Genomic DNA, 23023 nt, shown 5'->3' with positions numbered 1-23023 from the left:
GTACATGAATGCATAATCACGTTTGCTTGACCAATCCCATTTTTGACAGTGATGTCGACAGCGGTTTGAGGACAGATTACAGAGAGGCCGCTCTGGCCTGATTAGGAAGCCTAGATAGAGAGAGTCTGATGGGATATGCAGGCTTCCAGCATCTCATGACTACTGTCCTAACATGAACTCTGGAAAATAGAGCAGCTACGGGAAAAACAACCCTTTTAAAACAGAGATTTTTTTCTTTTTTAAAAGAAAGGTGGTGAACTCCAATAGGGAAACAGGATTGTGGAACGTACCAGTTGCAGTATGTCCTCGTCTTTTGGCATCACACAAAGTTCTAGAAAGTCACCACTGTGGGAGGACAAAAAGAGATTTACAAAAGGGAAATACACAGACTGACAAGTATCCTCCATACAAATGAATGTTAAACCTCACCTGTCTTGGATCAGAGATATGACCTCACAGTAGGCTTTTCCAATGATGCTGGCTCCATTCACCTTCACTATTCGATCACCTAACAGAGGTTAAGAAAACTAGTAATTACATCAGTACCTGAGAGGGGCGTAAAGGACAGTTTTTATCATTTCTTTATTAGGCAGTATAATCCCAGGGGTCTTTATATAAACCAGGAGAATCAAAGGATCCTTCACCCGGTTTTAAAAATAATCCTCATAAAATAATCTAGAAGTGGATAAAAAAGGTACAGTAACTATGCCGAGGGTTACAAACTAACGCATAAAGTAACTAGTGTATCTACTCAATAAAGAGGCACATCAAGGAGCCCTCTGTTGGGTTTTCTTAGCAGTATTCATACTCAGGTCACCACGGAAAACAGCACTGCTTGCATTTTTTTTGCTTACATCACAGTGTAATTACATATGGAGTTTTGTTCTTTGTATGACACCGGTTACAGGATTGTGCCTGGGTTCTTGTGGTATTCTGACTTACACTCACCAATCGCTCTCTACCAGATATCTGTGTATGAAGGAGACTGAACGTTTGATGTCGGGTGGTTTTACCTGTGCAAAGGCCTGCTCCGTGACCGGGGCCCCCTTCTTTGACTTGCTTCACAAAGATAGTGTCCATTGGTTCAAGCTTATTGCGTTGCCTCGCTGATGAAAAGAAGCCGACCAGGATGTATTACACAACCATCATATTTAATGCATATCAAAGCAAGTCAATTGCAACAGTAACAAAATATAAAAAATAATTTATTGTTGCATGGAAAGAAAAATAACTTCTTGATTATTACAAATGAAGCAAGGCAATTATTACTTAAATAACAACATAATATTTTGGTATATTGAACGCCAAACTTGAAAAAGGACAATTACAAAACGTACTAATGAGTGCGAGACTGAGCATGAAATAGTTGCATGACATTTAAGAGAGAACTACGGTAGTGTTTGAGGACAAGAAAGATGTTTGTCACGTGAACCATAACAGATGTTTGTGGCCAACGCATGCCCATTTGACATTTTTCAATACATATGATTAGTAATTGATTCAGAGAACAAACAAAACAAAACTCTAAAAAGGGGATGTGTGATGGATCCAAGGAGAGGAAACCTGTTTGCTCATGCTGCTCCTGCCTCCTAGCAGGTGCATGGCTGCAGAAAAAAAATGAAGGAAAGAAAAGGCGGCCAGCGGGTGAGAGAAAGAGTGAAAGAAGGTAGAGTGACAGTGTGCTCAGCTTTCCTTATAGACTGAGAAATGGCTCTGGGCACAGCCAAGGAGTGAACCCTTCAGTACTAGTTAACATTCTGCTAGGGAGTCGCAAACTAAAGGGGATGGAAAACAACATGGGAACACGCAGCAAAGCTTTTAAAAATGTGCTAAAACGCTGAATACCATCACAAAAAAAAACGCTAATTGAAAGTAACATTTGTGAAAGCAAACATTGGAGCCTGTGACAGACACAACATCACTCACTGGTTGATCAAACAATAATATTAGACTCCATTAACCTTATAGATACACTTCATCCTTTTCTCTCTCCTACACTCAAGATTACTCATACAGACCCGCATCCTGGGAAGTCACTTTATGTAATCCTGCAACAGGAGTCCCGTATCACAGCAGCCAGTCCGGCTCCCTCTGCTGGAGTGATTTAGAACCGCATCACTGACTCCCACTACGCCGCTGATCATAAATCCACACATACAAGCCCAGTGGAGGAAACTCACTGTGGCATCATATATGAAGACCCCAAAAAGAGGCTCATTCGTAATGTGCATTCTTTAACTTGTATTTATCAACTTAATGTATAGCAGCTGTAAAACAACAACAACAGTACCACGTTTTGGGGAATTACTTTGTATTACTGTGGGGAAAATACAACCCCAGTGTGTTTAATACTTTGTCCAAGCAAAAGAATGCTATATAATATTAATGAAATGTAATATTCAGATCGGTGAGGGAATAGAGGGAGTGGGGTGCCCCAGGTTCCTGCAGTAGGCTTGTGTATGTGCTCATTAACATTGAAGAAGGGAGCTGCGAGTGAAAAAGCATTAATCTAAAAACACCTTAAAGCCCTCATCAAAGCAGCTCTTGGTGTGAAAACAAACAGCGACGACGACGCTGCCTGTGTGCAAAGAGCAAAATGCAGACTAAATGACAGCTGCTATCGTGACAAAAGACAACTTTCCTCAATGAGAAAGAGCAAAGAGTCAATAAGAGAACATTGGATCACACGTGCACCCAAACTTGACCCCAGGTCTGTGACAAAGGAGCTTTGTCTCGAGGAGCAGGAGCCTCTCGCACAATGACAGAACTGTGGAGGAGCCGCAGCAACACACTCAGAACATTGATCCAATATTTATTTTCATAAATCAATGTTTTGCCGCATATTGCCCCGTTCAGAACTAAAACTTCATCTGAATGATCCGTTGTGTCAAAAAGCGATGCACACAATGACATCATTCATCGCTCCAGCAGGGCAATGTCCAAAGACACACACACATACACACACACACCTTTGTTGACTGTTGGTGGCAAAATGTTATTTGTTGGCTACATGAATTTCAAAGTTGTTGTAGGACTGAATATTAAAGACAATGAGTCACAAACAGATTGAGGAAAAAATAAGACTATGTCTGGTACAAGGCAGCGGCTCGCTCCCCCCTGCTTTTGAATTCTGGCTTTTGGCATTTCTTTGATGTGGTTGTGTGACAGAGCAGCCCAAGTCTGGACTGAAAATCCCGCCCCCCCCCTCCCATCTTTCAATTCTGGCTTGCTGCCCACGAGCCCCTGTGTCCATCATTAAGTGACTGCCCGGGTTCCTTAATGTTGTCTGATGGACTCAGTCAGAAGCAACAAAGCTGCAGACAACCGTCTCTTCTAAATTGTTTCAGAGTTTGGGTGAAACGTAGCTGGAGACATGAAGTCTAAATGTGACCAAAGATCAAAGTCTGCGTGTGCTCTCCAACTTGTCCTGGTCGCGGCACAAATCACAAGGATGGCAACAGAAACGGGTCAAACACGAGACGCTACGGTGCCACTTTATCTTCGATGCTGCACACAGACTGTTATTTAGAGCAGACATTTGAGATAAAAGCTTTGTTGTGACTTTTTAAAAGCCTGTTAGGGACGTGCCTGGAGAGCCGTGTGCAGATCTCCTGATTCACTGTGGCCAGACATCCTGTGAAGTCCATTCAGGATTTTAATTGGATTGGAGCAATAAATATCGCTAAACGTATTCAAGCATGTGCCGGTGAGGATGTGCGGATGGGCGTGTGCGTTCTACACACAGCGGGGTGAACCCGTGTTATATCATCAACAGTGATATGACACAGTATATCTTTTAGTTATTTTGACGGTCAGAGGTATCGTTTGGCCTTTGTCTAACGAAAACAAAGATTACTTGTGCATACAATGGTTTCTAGCAACGGTACATAAGACGTCTGACAGAGCCAACGAATGAAATCAAGACATCAATCTATTTCGTTGCGGTAAACAAACGGCCAGACTCAGGGCTGAGCCGCCAACGAGCCGCGGGGATCTCACCCCTCAGCGATCACGCTGCAATGGGACCGGCAGTCTCACAGTTCACTCCAATCTGAATCAAATACATTCTAGTGCAGCGGGACCCTGCTGACTGGAGTGTGTCGCGCTTTTATAGTCTTTTAACCACGTCGCCATGACACCCACGCACCAACGGCCCATCAGATGTAACGGACATTCACACACTTTTGGGGGTTGTCTTGCCAATGGACGGACTGACATGGACTCGCTCGAACTGAAGGATGAGTCCCAAATGACAATTTTTGTTTGAATTTTTAAATTTGCTGTTGTTTAAACAAAAAGGTATTGGCTATATTAGGAAATGCCAGAAGGACATTTAAGTGAAGTTGCACACTGAATTGACAGCAGTTGATTTAACTAGATCCACATCAACAGCACAGGTAACAAGAGGAAAGAGGATCAAAACACAAACACAATTGAGGCAGACCCTTTCTGAACGGCTCTTTATGGCGAAGGAAAAGAGCAGCAAGAACAAGGCAGTGGAACAATACGTAGAGAGGTGGGTCAGTGCAGGACAGAAACAGGTGGTGTAGACCAAACCTTTCATGCTTTCACAAAGAGCCGTGACACACAGGAGTCACATTGTTCCCAATTCATAAGAAGCAAAAAAAGAAAAAAGAAAAGAGTGAAAGCTTGCATGGAGAGTCATTAAGAGTTCCTAAGCTGACTCAGCAATGCTGAAGGCGTCTGCATGAAGACCAACAGCTGAGATTTTCTGCTTACCTCCGAGTACATGATCTTCATCCTGTAAGAAAAAAAGAAAGAACCATGGAAACACTTAAGTGACTTTGTTGTTCCCGTTCACAGGGTTTAGAAACCAGATGATCAGCAAACACCCCTCACGATGCATGAAACTCCTGGAATGCCATCCTTACATTGGCCGGGAAGCAGTGCGCGGTCGACTCGGGCGGGTACACGATGAAGTGCCGCAGCGTGAAGCCGAACCCTTGGGAGGTCCGCCGCAAACGCACGGTTTTAGGTCGCGGCCAAGAGAACGGCTCCTCTTCAGTCGGGGGGTGCGCGGCGGCGGAGTCTGCCATGCTTCTCCAGTCTGGGGATTCATTCTACACGTGGAGAAAAGTGGACAAAGGGAATTCAATTGAAGCAATCAGACAGACATTTTTTTTTGCTATGAAATCCTGAATTTGAAAACTTAAATGCAGGAACGACCTCAGTGCCTGAATTCTGAGACAACGTTGCTGAAGAGAGCCCCGTGACTGACGTCATGGTGACATGAAAACACCGGGTGAGTGTCAGCAGAGTTAGACCTGGTTTAGAAAACAGCAGCGTTTTGGGAGCACGACACGCTGACTCGACAATAAAGTCGTGGCCTCTAGCTGGAGAGCAGAGCGTGTCAGGCTCCAGGCCTTTGGATACCCCAGTGTTGTTTACTCTCACCTTTGTCATGTGTGCGGCAGCACACCCCCACCCCTCCCTACCCGGGTCTCCCCCTCTCATACTACTGTACAATTAGAAGAAAGACCTCTTTTCAAACTGTCTTGTATTTCCAAACTTTACGAGTATTTTTCCCACTTCCTGTCTCAAACATCACCCCCCAGACCTCCCCCCACACACACACACACACAGACACACACACACACTTTCCCCCACAATGTGTGGAATTTGATGAGCTTGCATTACACTATCTCGGCCTAGGCAGATATGTTGAGCAACGCATGTGCAGGGCAACCTGTCTGCTTGGGATTAACGACACAAAACTAGTCAAAAGAAATCTGATAAACTGACCCGTCTGTTCATGTTGCATGATTAGCAAGACAAATAAATCAAAACAGAATCTGTACCCCGTGATATCCAGCGGTCGCAGGTACTGGTGGCTGGGCCAAACCACAGAAAACATGAGCAATAATTCACACCAACTCATTACAACCATCTCCTGTTTAATTGCTATGAGCATGTCACGGCATCAACATTCAGCCTCACGCTCCACGTCTGAGCCGAGAGCCCCGAGGTGTGTCCCACACCGTGTTGTACTGCTTCCCACACTCTGCAACAAAGGTTACTCTATTTTCAACCGTATCTTTCTGGGGGAGGCAGTGAAGAACTGCTCGCATATGAGCGCATTTATAGAAGTGTTTCAACATATCGCAAGTTTAAAAAGGGCAAAATGGAGAGAGTTGGGACTCGTACAGCCGCTGGCTGGGAAACACAAGGCTGCAGGTGCAGCTCGACACCCGATTGTTCTGTTGAAACCCGCCAAACAGGTTTTACTTTACATAAGCAAGCTTTGACGGCTCTGTGATGCGGGAACTTCCATGTGCTGGTCTGTGTTTGTACACACCGTCACGCCACCAGGAAACATTCAAATCCACACTTGTGGCCATTTGAGAATTTGACAGCTGGATGTTTGAAATGCCTGCCTTGTCGCCCCCCCCCCCACCGCCCCTCTCGTCTCCGGTGCAGGCCGAGCCCAGTCGACTGGATCTGACTTGGCAGAGAGTGCACCAGGCGACTTCCAACCCTGTGATCTTTGGATACAGAAGGGGGTGTGGGCCTCCTCACAGGCACATGCCGAGCATAGTTATTGTTGCCAGTCGCATAGTTAATACTGTTGTGACATTCCAGGTCAATAAATTCCAGACCCACATTTAGACTTTACCCGATTATCCGACATCAAAAAACCCTAATAATGAGGAAGGAGATTAGAGCAAAGTAAGACTACGACCAGGGCCGGCGCTAGCCATTTGGGTGCCCTAAGCGCAAATGCTTGGGGGTGCCCCCCCCAACCAACCAACCACCACCACCACCAAAGGAAAACCAACCATTCAGAATGTCTTAGTTAGGTTCTCTTTATTCCCCAAATAACTTCTAAACATAAATAATTTACATAAACAAACATGAAAAGAAATAAATTATATAAAAGATAAAATTATAAATTATAAATACCAAATACCACCACAATTACTAAAAACACAGATTTGGAAGTGAACATTGTAAACGCAGAAAGTATTCAAGTATATAACCGTGTAAGTAATAATGTGCACATTTCTTCAGTAAATAATATACATAAGTGCAAATAATAATAATAAAGTGCAAACTGCACAGTAGAATTTACTTTACCATCTCTATAAAAGAGACCATTCTGCTATCCGATAGAACAATATTACAAACATTTTCACTACCATCAGTTGTCAAAGGCCATGCAGAGGCACACTGCATTTCCTAGCTGCAAAATTAGCTATCAGGTCATATGACAGTTTCTGAACCACGTCCCCATTGATGCTGATGACAGCCAGACCACTTAAACGTTCCTGCCCCATTGATGAGCGCAGGTACGTTTTGATTAGTTTGAGCTTTGAAAAGCTTCGCTCAGCAGAGGTAACCGTGACAGGGAGAGTCAGTGCAATACGAAGCAATCCACAGATTGGGATATGCCGCTTGAAGCCGATTGTTATGCAAAAACGTAAATGATAACATAAAAAACAAATGATAACAGAAACGGTAACGGTAACAGAAACTTCGGGCGGCCCGCGGACGAGTACCGAATACGACCCACCGGCGGTCCGTGCGGACATTATGAGCGCGAGTACATGTGGGCAGCCGGCCGCCCGGTGACCGCTAGCAACGGTCCTCACGAAGGTTTGGGGACCCCTGATTTAAAACATTGTCTTAGCTGAGAGCGACGCGCGAGCATCATCCCGCTGTCTCTTCTTTCTTCTTTTTTCCGCCCCCGACTCTTGATGCCTTTTCGAAGCCATTTCAAAGCTGTCTGTCACATTTGAGATTTGAGGCATAATCGAACAAACCACTGGGAGGTGGGGGAGGGGGGGGGGGTCGCACAGGAGGTTCCCCTTTTTCTAGACTAATTTGGTCTAGGCCTATTACTTTTGTATTGATTTTGCATATTAACATGCTTTAGAAATATTGTATTTGTTATTTATACAAGTAGCCTACTGTGATGATTTTTCAGGTCCCAGATTTTTTGGTGCCCCCCCAGACACTTGGTGCCCTACGCGCAGCGCGTGATGTGCGTGTGCGGAGCGCCGGCACTGACTACGACGATTAAACGCGACAAAAGGTCAAAAGGGAATTAAGGAGAAAAGTTACGAGATTACTTTTTTTTTAAGAATAGGGGAGGTTTTGCACATGAAAGCAAAAACACACATCAAAACACACATGCCCTCTCTCCTGCCCACCTACGAATGCCTCCCACCCATTTATGAATCACAGCATGCGAGACCGATATTTGCACTGGGTGAGGCCGCTGGGTGAGAGTTTTCAGCAGGCATTTGGTCTTCTGTTGGATAATCCCGGGATTCAAGCAGCGGCCACGTCTGTGTCTCCGGCTTTAAAGCGTATTGTGTGGCTGCAGCTTAAAAAAAAATAATTCACACGCACGCAGACTTTATTATGTACACCTGCTTAACAAATTTCTAATCAGCCAATCACATGGCTGCAAGATATGTATGTCTGCAAGGCATGTAGACGTGGTCAAGAGACCTCCAAGCGAGCATCAGAATGTGGATGAAAGGGGACTTAGGTGACCCTTGAGCGTGGCATGGTTGCGGGACCCGTGGAACCTTGAAGTGGTGCCACTCCAGGAAACTGAGGCTACAATTCGCACAGGCTCGCCAAAATTGGACAGTAAACAATAGACGAAAAATGATGAGTCTTGATTTCACACTGCAACATTTAGATGGTCGGGTCAGAATTCAAGAACTATCTAAGACTGGTGTTTTTTTTTTTTCCCCCCCAGGTTTCACGCGTGGCTGCCATGCAATAGCACCCGGACGCCCGCCACGCAGGACCACAGACCATGGGAGACATTTCCCTACATATAATTTCACAGTGCAGCAACGTGGAATGAAACAAAGTCAGACACATTGTCGCCCGTTTCAAATCGAAGCTTTTCACAGAGCTCTTTGTGTGTCGTCTGTTAAACTTTATCTGTGTACATGACAGAAAACGATGTTCGTGTTTGACAAAATACTAAGCGGTTTATACCAGCGCAGCAAGTTGCATGTCAGAGTGCAAGTGGTTATTTTCGGAGATTGTGAAGCAGCTACATCAGTGGTTCCCCTACCACACAGAGATTAAAGTGCAGGCGGACCAACGGTGTACACACACACAGCTGTTTACACACCACCAACGTAGTTATCTACAGGAAAGGTACACTCAAAAAAGAACTGGAATTTCTACACTGTTCATTTTGAACAAATATTACATGACCACACTGCCTGGGCCATATGTTGAAACATCACCAAAGAACATTAAACAAGCAACATCGGCTGCAAATACAGCAGAAAAAGCAAAAGTCTTAAAATGCAAAGGAGTTCTCTGTCGGCTGCTAAATTCCACACCGCATCCCGTCCAAACCAAGCACGTCACTGTGAAAAGCCTGAGATAATAACACGGAGGGCCGCTCGGGAGACCTGGGCGCTCCGGCCGTGTAAAGCTGGACGAGGCTTTGGGGATTCGCTACTCACGTGGTGTGTGTTTTGTGCATGCCAGTCCCAGGCTAACATACAGATGAGACACAGAAGAGAAACGACGCGCCGATTAAACTCAGTCCCATCAGACTCCATCTCTCTCACACACACACACACACACACACACTGGAAGTTCATTGGCGTGAGTGAAGAAGACACAAAGCTCCCAATTATTCTCTGCTCTAAGTCCAAAATAAGCCACGGAAAAGCACCCATAAAAAACCCTTTGGAACAATTAACTTAACTAGAAAATGCATGTCCTGCTGAAAATGCGTTGGAATGCAGAAAGCTCAAATGTTAAAAAGTTGCTTCAAGTACAAAAATGAAACACGCTGAAATTATTCAAAACATTGCTGAAAGAATAGAAAAAGCTGAAATACATTTAAAAATTGCTGAAAATACAGAAATGAGAAAAGCTGAAATGAACTTGAAAGAATTGCAAAAAAACAGAAATGGGAGAAGCTTCTATGAATTACAGAACTTATAAAAGCTGAAATTAATTTAAACGTTGCTGAAAGAATAGAAATAGGAAAAGCTGAGAATTAAAAAATATATTTTTTGTAGTAATATAAGGTTTAGTACTATAGTTATAATTGTGGTACTAGTGGTACTAGCAGCAGTAGAAGTAGTAAGTACTAGTTTCACTTTGAAAGCAATTGTGGTGTACCTATTGTTGAGGTAAAGATAATCATTGAGGCTTTTATTTTGAAATAATGGGTGTGGGGGGGGGAGGGGGGGGGGTTTGGGAGACAGAATGTTTGTTATTCAAACCAAATGGACTTGGTAAAATAGATTTGTACAGCGCTCTTCTAGTCTTCTGACCACTCAAAGCGCCTCAACACTACATGACATCATTCACCCATTCACACACCAATGACAAGACCTACAATACACAGTGGCACCTGCCCAACCAGTAACTAACATTCACACACTGTAGTCACAGCTAGAGGAGCTGTAAGAATTCCCTCCATGGGGGTTGAAATTAGTAGTACTAGTAATATTTGTAGTAGTAAAGTATATTATATTACTAGAATTACTAGTATATTACTAGAAGTACTAGAAATATTAGTGGTTGTAGTACTATTTGAAAGAGCAATACGTATTCAACGAAACAGCTTTATCCTAAGCTTCATGGTTAAATTACAGATAATCATTGCAGTTTATATTTTGAATTGATGGTATTGGGTGATTGGGTGGAGGGGTTGATAGACAGAATATTTGTTATTTAAACTAAGAAGCTATAAATGAATATGCCTCAAACATTACAGTAAGAATTCCCTCCATGGGGGGGTTGTTTTGAAATGATGAGAGAAGGTGGAGAGAAAGAGGTCATGTCAGGCTGCACTAATCAGCTAAAATGGATCAGCTGTGAGTCACAGAAAGAGCCCCAGCTAGTTGCCGTGACAACGGAGCAAGGTGCGCGGCCACTAACGAGCACACAGGGGCGGGCAGACAATGAGTTAATGAGAATCCACACCTCAAACAAATGCTTTCTGGAGCAAAACTATTTGGGGTAGCCAACAAATAATGGGATCTTGAGAGACAAGACTCTACCGAACGCATGAGTGTAGCTTCCATGTCTCTATGTGTAAAACTGCTCATATATTGTTAAGACTTGTGTCAACATTTCAAAGTTTAAATGGAGTCTCTAGCTGAAAGATTGGAAAAGCTGAAAAAGTTGAAAGTTTAAGAAGTTTTGAGAGGATTTGAAAAGTGAATCCATTGGAAACCATGTTAAAAAGGTTGATTTTAATTTATATTAATTCAATTATAAGAGCTAGAAAGCTGATAAGTCATAGCCCACCTCCCCCGAAGGAGCTGAACATTTTAATATTTGAATGGTCTTAATAGCTAAGCTTAAGTGTGAAGGAGTTGAAACGTGCGGCGGAAGAAATAGAATAAGTAGAATAAAGATTCGAAGAACAATACTTGGAATGCATCAATGCATTCCAACAATTAGACACTTATTATGTTGTAACTGCCATGCTCACTGCACAGTGTGCTCGTGGTGACCGCTTGGCCTGCTCGGACCCAAGCGTTCACATTATGATGTCGTCAGGCTCTGTTCAGTTACAGTTTGTTTTGGGTGAAGCCTGAATAAACATTAACCGTTCTCAAAGGCAACAAAGATGCTTAGACGCGGTTTGTAAAGAGGTTTAAATGATTTTTGGGGCAGTGGCTAAGACATCAGCCTGGGGCCTTGTAAACAGAAAAAGAGATTTTAAAACTGCCTCGCAATTTGTATTGCTGCAAACAAATATGTGACTGGGGAAACTTAGAGTTGCACCTTTTAATCTATTGTGGCTATCCAATCTGTGATCCAACACTCAGAACGTGTTTTTGAACAGTTGCACCTTACTTTGCAAATACTTTTTAATGAGCATTTAAGTAGAATTGCAAAAACATCACTGGCTTTTTAAATGGAAAATCACATGGTGGGTTTTACTGCACAGAAACTGTGAAAGGAGAAGAAGGGAAAAAAAATACTTAATCACATAGCCCATCTAAGTTTCTCCCGTGGGACATCACGGATAATAAGACACCAGGAAGTAACAGGCTTCTTCTATCAAATTGAAGGTCAATTTTCCCTTCCGGTTGCCATCAGTTAGCCATGCGATGCCTGCACAGAGGCATCCAGCCTCAACGAGATTAAACACCGAGCTTCAACGAGGCCAAGATTGCGGGGACGGGGAGGGAGGGTGGGGGGGGGGGGGGGCGGTTTGTCAATATCCTCCTGCAGTGCTATATATGGATAACGCTTCATCATCCAAAGCGGTAATTAATTTTACTCTTTCTAATGGAGCACAGCGACCTGATGTGCAGAGGTAAAAGAAAGCCACTCGTTAAAGAGGATCAAATTGATCCTGCCATATAGTTTGATTGTCTGTTATTTAAATTCAGCTGAAATGTTTGGATACCGGGCCGATAACAGGGAGGAAACACTCCAGTGTGGCGAGGGAAAAAAAAAAATCTAATCTCCAACAGCAAAGAACAAAATCTTGACTGATAACGGATTGACTGGAAGTGACTACTTACACAATGTAGGAAGACCACTCAAAAAAGAAATCCAAGGTTTTATTTCATTCTGTGCTACAATAACATCTGAGACCAAAACATCTTCTGAACAATCTTCCTCGAGTTGGTTTTTGCCAGGTCATTTAGAAAAGGTGATTAATTGCATCCACTTCAGGAAATACTGATCATTAAGTGCACAGCGTCATCATTTCCAGAGGATCCCAGGACCGGAGACTCTGGGGGGTTTCCGGCTCAAAATTAGCACATGAATTGGTTTGTGTGGAAGCTTTATTCGAAAAGACGGTGAAAGAAAGACTCTCAAAAAAAGACTCAAAAACATGTTTCCTTACGGAATAAAACACTTTTACACATTAAAAAAAAATATGCATCACAATTGTGGAGTTACCTAACCTGTACCAACGACAATAGACATCTTGAATCGAAATAACTGCCATTAAATTCATTCATTAACACTTTCTGAAGTTTAGAAATCCGTATCCAGAAGGTTGCAACAGCAAAAGTTAAGTACGTTATCAATTCATATTTTTTTTATAGCCGAGAGTGAAAGCGGTCAGGATGCAACACAAGCTGTCTCTGCAGTGAGAGCCTGGTGCAAAATGGCTTATTATTCATATGTTCCAAAAAATCTATGTATAATATATGTATCAAAAATGAGGTAGAAATAAGCTGAAAACCAACTCAGATGGATCTATTATCTTAATTGATTTAATACTGGTACTGAAGCATGGTCTAAGATCAAATTCAACACCTCTAGATGACAACACGAGGAGCCTTAGATCCCTCATTTAAAGACTTCTCACACAGAATTGGGAAGTAAAGAACTGATTATTAGATTAAAGGCAGTGGATTAAATAAAACTACAGATTCTATCAATAGCTGCCGGTCCATTTCAAAGAGTGTGGGGTTGCTACTGGGTTCAGTGGGAGGCTCTTCATGGAGGCAGCAGGCTCCCAGAGGAGCAGATGGTGCACTGTCTGGTATCACATGGGGTCACAGCTTAAAAACCTCAACGACGGGTCTTGTGTATTCTGCTCCAAGGCCATTGTCTCTACCCACTTGCGCCAGTGATGAGTTTCATTTAAAAAAAACCTGATTCAAATAATGATGGCTGTATGATTATCGAAAATAACCGAAATAATGAATCATTGGTGAGGAGCCAAACAACTCAGCAGGAGTTTAAACAGCTGGGCCAAAGTTTTGAACACACCACTCTCCTCCCCCCCTCACTACAACGCCACACCAACACCAAATGGAGAGGGGGGGGGGGGGGAACTAGAGAGTCAGTTGCCTCCAAAAAAAATCCCTTTCACCATTTGAATGTAATTCATCACTGTGTGTAAAAGGTCTGAGGTTGGATATGCGGTCGTGGTTTACCTCACAGAAGGAAGATCTCGTTTGTTGCCTCTCATCCTCCTCGGAAGGATGGACCCGACGTGATGCCATCATTCAACTTCACTTAAAATCCAGTTATCCGTGAAAAGCCATCTCAAAAAGGGTGGCTCCAGTGGAAAGAAAGGAAATATGTCCAATTTACTCCTCCATTCAAGCTGGATTTCTTAGTCCATCTATTGGTGAGAGAGAGGGAGGGGGGGGGGGGGTGTGTTATCACATCATTTACATAGCACACACTTCCACATGCAGGGTTTGGATATTTGGCATCTGACATCCTAACTGTCTCCCACCTGATGTCTGTGACTTCCACGAGGCTCCACGCTGAGCCGGATTAATAGCACGCAACAGCACATAACGAAACGTGGGCACAACGCGAGTGAACAGCGGCGCACTGTTACAAAACTACTTTAATGGCCAGATGTTCAACTTAAACTAGAACCCCCCCCCCACCACCACCACCAATCACACACTAACAGGTAAATAAAAGCACATCAACCACCATCCGGACCTCTGGTCCGCTCGAGGCACAACGACGTGGGTCGTCCACACCAGCTCGCGAATGGCCCGCAACAAGTGGACCAGGGACGGGAGGGTCACGACGGAGGTTTAGGGTGCGGGGCTTTAACGCACGGGACACAACGCGCTTCGTTATTTACACGAGCGTGTGAGCAGCTTTAATGACCGGGGGCCGAGAGGTGCTTTTATTTGAGCTGCTCTCGTTTTTGAGCGATGGTCAACCGAGTCGCGAGCGGAGCGTGTCGAGCTGTTGTTCTCGAGCGACCGAACAAAAAGTCGCTTTTCCTTGTGACTTTTTATTTAAAAATATCGAAAATGACGACGCGGCACGCGGGGGACGCTGTCCACGCTGGGTACGCCGTGGAGCGTGTGCAATGTTTAAAATGAACAACCGAACCGAGTGAGACAACAGGCAGCGCTAGCTGCTGTTAGCACCGATGCTAACGGCTGGAGTTGAAACAAAGTTACCTGTGTGGTTGAGAATCGTCATTACAGACGGGAAACTGCGGCGGGAGATTGGCGAAAAACGGAGAAGACGGAGTAAGATCATTCCGTGGGAGGTCCAAGATAGTCAGGCATGATTGTCATGATTTAATATCGTTTTCTGTACAAAAACCTTCCCGGTGCTTATTACAAACCTACTCAGGGGAGGCGCATGGTGCAGTTTCGTGGCTGAATTTTTTTTTTTTTGGCTTCCAGCTTTCCCGACTCTCTGGGAGTCCACCTTCGGTCAACAGGACGCTCTCAGCCAATCACAAGCGGCGTTGTGTTTGAGCTGGCCAATCGGCTGCGAGTTTAGAAAAAGTAAGCGGCGCTCGTTGAAAAAAAAAGGGAAAGAGAAAAGTAGTGCTACGAAGCCACTTCCACGGTAGTTCAAGCGAGTCGGGAGCAAACAGGCACCGCCTGTGCGGGTCAAAGTAGATGAAACACAGACGCACTCTGCGATCCACACATCACAAGTCTGGCTTTTCACAATCGTCGCCGCTTGGGTTTGATACAAACAACCAGGCTGAACGAGGAGTCACATGTGCCGGTTCCAAGCGAGGTCGAGCTGAGCTGGCATCAACACCCACAACACTCAAAACGCAACATTTTGACCATATTGTGAATGTAGCCCCCCCCCCAATAAAAAGAGAAATGCTCAGATATTGAGGGCCCCTTTATTCCTCTGCCCAGAAGGGACCACCTGTCCTTAGGTCCAGCAGCTTTTGTTAGACATTTTCACAAAGCTGCCCTGCCTTCAGCAGCTGTACGTTGGATAGAAGTCTTGGTAAAACACAATCGTGTCCATCAAATTTAACTGTGGAATATCCTACATCAATGTTAGAGGATTCATTTTACCCATGTTTGGTTAACAAAACAAGATTACATTAACATTGCCAGTAAACTATTAAGTCATTCAAATGAGCTCCACCGTACCTACTATAAACTGTAGCATCTGTAAGAATCTAATCACATAGAATATTTACAGGGGACATTTTCTTCATACCTATTTCTTTTGTCAATTTAAGCACTTTTATTCCTGTGTTTGGACTACTATTTTAAATACATGACTTTTCTACTTTCTACAGTGGTTCATTACTACTTTTACCCGAGTAAAGAATCTGAAGACGTCTTCCACTACTCCAAAAGTTGTAGACTAAATCCTAGCATGGTAATAATAATAGTAATGTCATTAAGTCATTCATTCGTGCAAGCTAAATTGAGTTTGAGGATCAATCAATTAACTCAAAGTACAAAGAGAAAAAAAGGTTTTGTTTTTATGGAACTTTTAGTTCCCCAATGTAGCACTGGGACATGTCAGGCCTTCATGTTAAAGAAAGGTCGGCCAATACTTCACGAAGCAGCGTTCAGTCCTAAAAAAGATTCAAACATACACTGGTCAAACATGAGTTTTAAGAGTTTAAGCAATAAACAAGTCTTTTAAAGAGTCACTTGTCTTTAATAGTATCTTCAACAGCACTTTAATACTATAAGGATTGTATATAAAATTGCATGATTCAAACACTGTTCAACATGTTTCAATGACTCAGAGACCCTCCTTTGTATATCATAAGCCTAAAGAATAAAGTGTGAGGTTTTTTTATCAACATTTAAAAAATGCCTTTTGTTAGTCAACAAAACAGTGTGAAAAGAATGCAGTGATAGATACCACCGAATTGTTAAATACTTTACTGGTATGTTATAAAAGACAATGCAGAAATGACTAAAGTATCACTTTACACGCAAATGCAGAACACACCGAGGTAGTTAGAACACTTCAAAAACCTTCATGAAAAGGTCATCATTATCAAGTTCTTTGCATTGCATACAAGTAGTAAAACATATGTGTGCTAGAGTCAAACAATCAAAGGCGAATGGCAGCAGTAAACATTTTCCACACGATTCAATTCTGCCAACATGAAGAACATGAAGTGTACTCTAAAATGACGGCGAAGCATGTGCTTGCTTTTCTAAATTTACCGGTGAAACGTCATTGTCTGTTAAAACGGTTCTTGGAAGGAATGTTCTAACAAAACGGGGCATGCTTGAGATCGAGTGTCACGACGGCAGCTGTAAGCGAGAAGCGACTCGGGGAAAAAGGTTCAGGCTTTCCGCTTCGATGACATCCGCCTCCTTTTGCAGTGGGCTTTTAAATCTTGTACTTCATCTTCCCACGTTTGCTGATCACACAGATGTGCTAAAAAACAAGCAGAGAGAGCAGACCATAAAACCATAACTGTGCTTGTTGATGCTACGTTTTACTAGGACGTCATTTTGGAGAAAAAATAAATAAAACTACTACTGACTTACAGTTAAGTCTCTAAAGTACTCATTGTAGTCTAAGGCATATCCAACCACAAACCGATCGGGTATCTCAAAGCCCACATCTGAAATCAGAGACAGAGTGGAACATTAAATGCAAACATGTCCATGACCGACTGACTCACTGACTTATCAAGCTGCATGAGAAACATGATTAAAAATGGAGCCATAAAAGGCGTGGTCAGGTACATACAGTCAGGAAGGCATGCTGCGTTATGTGGCACTCTCTTCACCAGCAACCTGGGGGATTCAAATGACACATTATCACACAATAGCTCTTTCTAGGTATTGCGTAGGACAGGTTTTACGTATTAAAGCGCTCGTACTGGAAACCCGTGTCACTTAATCTTTTTTTTTTTTTTATCTTTCATATCTGTCTAGACTGGAAGGCCGGAAAATAAGTGATTCACAAAGCAGGAGAGCTGGGCTGCTTTAGTGTCTGGTTCTTTATAGAAATAACTTACCCTGCCACTTTGATCAATTTGGGCCTGAAGGCTTCAACATACTTCAGGAGGGTCTCCATTGTCTTTCCGGTACCTACAATGGCCTGTAACGGAAAAGTTGGAAAACCTTGATTGAGAAAACAAGAGACTGCCAAAACGGAAAAATGCAGATGGAAAAAAGATGGATTCATCTCCTTTTCCAGTGGAAGTTGAAATTACTCAACTTCTTTTTTTTCCTTTTTTTTTTTTTTTTACACAAAACCACCGCTGACCTCTTGTCTCAGGGAGCGGTAAGATTGGCGGTGTGCTTTGTCACCCAAGTGTAGGTCAACATGACCTTTGTGTAGAAAGGACACTTACATTTTTCACTTGTGACAGTACATAAAGCAGAGGCCTGTTATTCATGTGTGATCCAAACAACTTTAGATGCCTCATGTTTTTCTTATTTTTATAAAAAAGCTTTTCACGATGTTCATATTAGAAAAGGCATATTTTCCTGATTGCCATAAGTACTCTTTAACCCTTCCACTGGAGAGACGTTTAAAATTTCAAAAGTATATTGCCGATTTAAGACACTTGTATTGAGTGGTTGAAAAATATTCAGTATATAAAGTACTTTAATATATTTTTTGGCCACTTGGAGGCAGTGTAACAAGCTGTGCAGACAACGTTTTTTTTGTGTCTCTTGGCTACACGTTTGCAAACTGTGATGCCAAAAAGAGGTCAAAATGCTCGATAGAGCCGACCGGTGACAGTTCTCTTTGAAATCATCGATATGAGAAGACCATCCATTGTTAGCCGAGGGTCAAATCAAGAATACACTAACTAATTAATGCTTCATTAAAGACACTTAATACAGACAATTAGGCAGGCTTACCACACACACCACGTGTGACCGTGACTATATGGTTGATTTATTTCCTGTAAAGGTCATTCCTTCCCTTGTGCAACTTTACCCAATACAGTTTATAGAAAGTTTATGACCGCGTTAGGAAAAGCGGCTCTTATTCACTTTATATATATATATATATATATATATATAGGTAAGCCAATTAAAAATGTTCCTCATGTTGAAAATATAAAACTTCCTAGCGGCTTCTCTTGACCCGGATAGCCAACGACGGCAAGAAGTATGATTGGCCCGAGCAAAAACATGGTCCACTCACCTCCACAATCAGTACGTTCTTATGCGAGCATGTTGGGAGGAGAAGAGAGACAAAACAATTATTCTTGGTCAAAGACAGAAAGCAAACTGCTGTATCTGCTAATGAAGCGCATGCACAGACTCTAAAAAGGCATTAGTCGCACAGCAGGGAAACGAATGCAGCAGAACAATGTCGCTCTCCTCCACTTTTGGAAACCTCCGTCCCCGCAGTCCGTCTTTGAATGGCACACTGAAATAGCTGAGATTCTCCAAATGTTTGCCTAATCAACTGGAGACAACTGGGCACTATTTATACTGAAGAGTCTCAGGCCGACAGTTCAACTCAGCTGGGTCGCAATAAATAAGAAAAACAAAAACACGTCTCTAACTGCCGCGTCTGTGCATGCAGTTTGATCTACTTTTCAAACAAAGGAGTCAGCCGAGCATGTGGTCGTTGCTTTGTCGCGGCCTCATTGCGCATAAAGATTTATTAAGAGTGCAGTAACTCCCTGTAGAAAGACAAAGGGAGGGATAAGCTACGTAATAGAAGGGACGCTACGGTCAGACACACCGTGGGGAGGGAAAGGAGCAGCACAAACTAAGTAATACGTTTTCTTCCTCGCACAATTAGTTCACTTCTTCCAGCAAAGCGTCGCAGCAACCAAATTCAGCCATACATCACAGAGAGATCAGGGATTTCACAAGCACGCCTAAAATACTGAGCAAAGCAGCAGGCGATGACTCAAACGTACTACCTCATATCCTATTCATGTTGCAGGCATTCACGCCACGCCTGGCTACAGTGTATTAGTTTGTGTGTGTGTGTGAGGGACAGAGATTGTGCGTGCGCTCGGCTACGAGGCGGCTGACTCCGAGTGTTTCCGATCAGCTGATTTATTTTACAGAGGAATTGCTGTTTTTTCCCCCATAGTGTGCATGTGTAGGAGTTGAAGAGTTTCATTTACAAGCCTTTGAATTCATATCTTAACCACACACACACACACACACACAGGTTTGGAAATATCTCTTTAGTCGATAATATCCACTATCTGGGGAGTTTGCACTCACCACATCATCCACACAGGCCTACGGATCCTCCAGGGTGGAATGCACTCATTTTTGATTACGTGACAACAAGCAGAGGCAGAGTGAGTCTTTAACGGCTCGACCTCTGTCGCCCTCCTGATCTGCCCGGGATAACAAGTACATCTTCCCCTTCGCACAAAGTATGCCTTTGTGCGATCACATTGGAAAAGTTGTATCAGATCAGGAGACGAGAGGGAAGGCTGCCCTCTTGAGGCTGAGGTCTGTCAACACCCACCGCCTCAACGCCACATGTTTGTTTCATTGAATTATTGATGTTTCCCATCGACTCCGACTCAAGTTCGTTATCAGGAGTCCAAGAGTTCTCAGTAGTGTAGATGAGTAGAGTACTACCTTTCCAGCTAGAAAAGACAAGTCCTCGGCTCCGAGTATGTGAAGATCCTCCGTGGACTTGTCATTCTGTGGGAAATGAAAATACTGAAATAAACTGGAGTACATTAGCTGAGTAGGAAGGGAGTCATTAAACTTGAAATGAATGACAAAGTTAAGGTCAAAGTGTATTTTTTTTAGCAAAAAGGACAGACCCAAGTGGTCGGTGTACTCATTTCAAAGTCTGTGGTATTTCAAAGACCACGTGAAAACAGCAAAGTCACAACAAAAACACCACTGTCGTTTTATGACCTAAACCCCCCCCCCCCCCACCCCCCGACTAGGTCACGGGACTCTGCGCCTGCCCTCGTGGGCTCACCAGGTAGCTCTTCAGCCGGATGAAGTGGACCCTCATGGGGATGGTGCGGTTGGAGTTGCGGCTGAGGGCCTTGATCCGGTCCACCAGGTCCACGCAGAACTGGTAGCCTCCTTTGAGCACACACAGCACCACGATGTCGTGGTCCCCGAGGTCGTCCATGATGTTTCGAGCCAGGCGTTCGGTCCTGTGGACGCAGGGAGCGAAGCTCTTTGTCAACGCGATGTGGCTCACAGCCGAGGGCGGTTCATGTCCGCGGGCTGTGAAGACCACATGACCGGCGCAGGTCAGCGTTGAGATGTTCACACCCCTGTTTGTTGTTTGCACGCCGTCTCAAGAACACGATTTACAATACGAGACCTTGAAAGCAGATGGTCAATGATTCAAGAGAATTATAGAATAATACAATTGTTTTATGCATTTTATTTGTATACTAAATGGAGTCTTAGTGAATAAACCAGATTTTAACTGTAAAGATCTGTCGATTGACAGAAGAAAATACCACAAGTAGTTTGGTTATTGATTCATTATTTTGACATTTCTTCACCAAAAGCTTCTTAAGTATGAAGATATTAAGCTTTTTGTCATACATTCTGCTGAAATGTTATTTTATTCATAAGTAGTATTGTTTAACTATTGTAGGGTTTCTTATTTCGGTAGGATTGTTTAATATTTAATAATTGCCTTTTATTTCCAATAGTCATTTCATGTTGTTCTTTTTTTAAGTGTACTTTTGGGTTGGTTTGTTTGCTTTGGAGTTGGGTGATACTTTGGGCACATGTGATTATTTATTGGAATATGCAGGTGAAGGAGCAGCCAAAGCAGGAGCAGGTCTTTTTTCTTTTTTTTTGCCAGAACAGAAGAGGAAAAGAGTTCCTTTGCTTGGCTAAATATATAATGACAAAAATGAAGCCCTTTTGAGCTGCATCAGTGGCCCATTGATTTGGTGATCAGTGTGTGTGTGTGTGTGTGTGTGTGTGTTTATAGAGGGGGGGGGGGCTGTCGTACCTGTCCATGATCATGCCGTGCGGGATGAAGACACAGTCTAAATCTCCGGCGTAGTGCGCTGGATAGCTGAAGAGGTCTAACCCGTAGCCGGGCCAGTCATCTTTAATCTGAGGGGACAAAGATAAACGCAAACACGGTGCGGCCTCATTGCGGGTCGTTGAACACGGACAACGTGCCTCTGCAGAAACTACACGCACAAGGTGCGCGGAGTTTTTTTTTTCTTCTTCTTTTTTAATTTTTGAATGAACCGAGTCAACTTTTCGTTTATCCCCGTGCTGCTGTGGTGACGCCTCTTACCACAATGCCGCCGCTTGTTCCCTCGGGTCGGACAGCTGGCTCTGCCATGTTGCTTTCCTGCACACACACGAAACAAGAAAAAAAGTGCATGCGAGTGGAATTCGACGCTTTGAGGGGGGATCTGGCCTCTCGTGGAGAGGAGGGGCATCGGGCCGGAGGAATGTTCCCTGGAGCCTTCCAACTGGGCGCGCCTGTAGTGCTCTGCTGTCGCCGCTAGGGGCGACCAAGCACCTGCTCATTACTCTTCACTGCAAGGATGCTCCTTTTTGGTTGCTTACACTGGATTAATGCAGCCTGGTCCGTGGAACACGTTTTTAATCAGAGTAATAGTAAAATATAAAGAATAGAGATGACAACTCGTACTCTACTCACATATTTCAATAAAATGTTCTGCTACTTTACATTTCTTCTTTACAACATATTATTAGGAAAGTCCTTTTTTCTCTTCTACCTTCATTTGGCACGTATGCATTATTTAGGCTAAATGTGAAACTGTATTGATCATTTCAAGCTGCTCAGAAGGAAATACAGTTTAAAAAGGGTTGTTACAAGTAGCAACATTAAAATGATATTATAAACTAAAAACATATATTACTCTTAAATTAGCCATTGTGCATATTGTTTTATTAGCATATGTTGATGCATCTATAGAAATACATCATGTTTTAGAAGCTGCCACGTTTCAGATGTCTTCATCTTTGGCTGGCATCACCCTGGGGATAAAAAGAAAATGTTTTTGGAGTTGCACAAGCGTAACTGAGAAAACAAAAAGAGGAAGATTAAATGGTCAGGTATTTTTTGCCAATCAAAAGGACCTCTAAATGACTATTTAGAGGTCAGTTCATATTTTCTAATAGACTTCCACTTTCAACTTGTGGATATTTTTGAAGGAACATGTTAATATTGCCATCTAGTGGGAATGGACACAACCTTCTGGCCATTTTTCTACACTGCTTTTGTTCTGCTCAAAACATACTCCCACATGTTTATGTGCATTCAATCTAACACCAGCAAACCCTGTCTCCTCCTGTCTGCCTAAACAAGACAAAAGAAAGACCTGACAGCCTGCCATATAAGAGCTTCACGTGCACACACAATGCATAGTAGAATTTCGCTCTGCTTTATATTG

General features: G+C 43.2%; 2 protein-coding genes across 4 annotated transcripts in view; both read right to left on the bottom strand.

Moving 5' to 3' along the window:
• arhgap21b (Rho GTPase activating protein 21b) overlaps positions 1-15111 on the bottom strand; it is a 30326-nt gene extending 15215 nt beyond the window's left edge. For 2 of the 3 annotated variants that reach the window (XM_062557807.1, XM_062557809.1), the window contains exons 1-7: positions 14877-15111; positions 13875-14065; positions 4893-5081; positions 4741-4762; positions 1014-1106; positions 430-508; positions 291-345 (exon numbers count right to left, since the gene is read on the bottom strand). In XM_062557807.1, the coding sequence (XP_062413791.1) occupies positions 291-345; positions 430-508; positions 1014-1106; positions 4741-4762; positions 4893-5081; positions 13875-13946 (510 nt within the window). In that variant the 5' untranslated portion in view covers positions 13947-14065; positions 14877-15111. Of the gene's footprint in view, positions 1-290; positions 346-429; positions 509-1013; positions 1107-4740; positions 4763-4892; positions 5082-13874; positions 14066-14182; positions 14200-14876 lie in introns of those variants that run through there. The other variant, XM_062557808.1, reaches the window with a different exon arrangement.
• A 1280-nt stretch (positions 15112-16391) lies between these two features.
• prtfdc1b (phosphoribosyl transferase domain containing 1b) lies at positions 16392-22052 on the bottom strand. The gene is made up of 9 exons (XM_037459572.2): positions 21895-22052; positions 21598-21704; positions 20593-20776; positions 20238-20303; positions 18823-18840; positions 17678-17760; positions 17407-17453; positions 17202-17278; positions 16392-17088 (listed from the first exon to the last, which is right to left on the bottom strand). Exons 1-9 carry the CDS (start codon positions 21982-21984, stop codon positions 17041-17043), a joined length of 720 nt encoding a protein of 239 aa, XP_037315469.1. The 5' UTR covers positions 21985-22052; the 3' UTR covers positions 16392-17040.
• Between the last annotated feature and the right edge of the window lie 971 nt (positions 22053-23023).

This window comes from Pungitius pungitius, chromosome 15 (genome assembly GCF_949316345.1).
Source record: "Pungitius pungitius chromosome 15, fPunPun2.1, whole genome shotgun sequence".
Taxonomy (NCBI): domain Eukaryota; kingdom Metazoa; phylum Chordata; class Actinopteri; order Perciformes; family Gasterosteidae; genus Pungitius; species Pungitius pungitius.
Note: the sequence above shows the minus strand (reverse complement) of the source record. Positions and strands in the feature narration are given on the sequence as shown.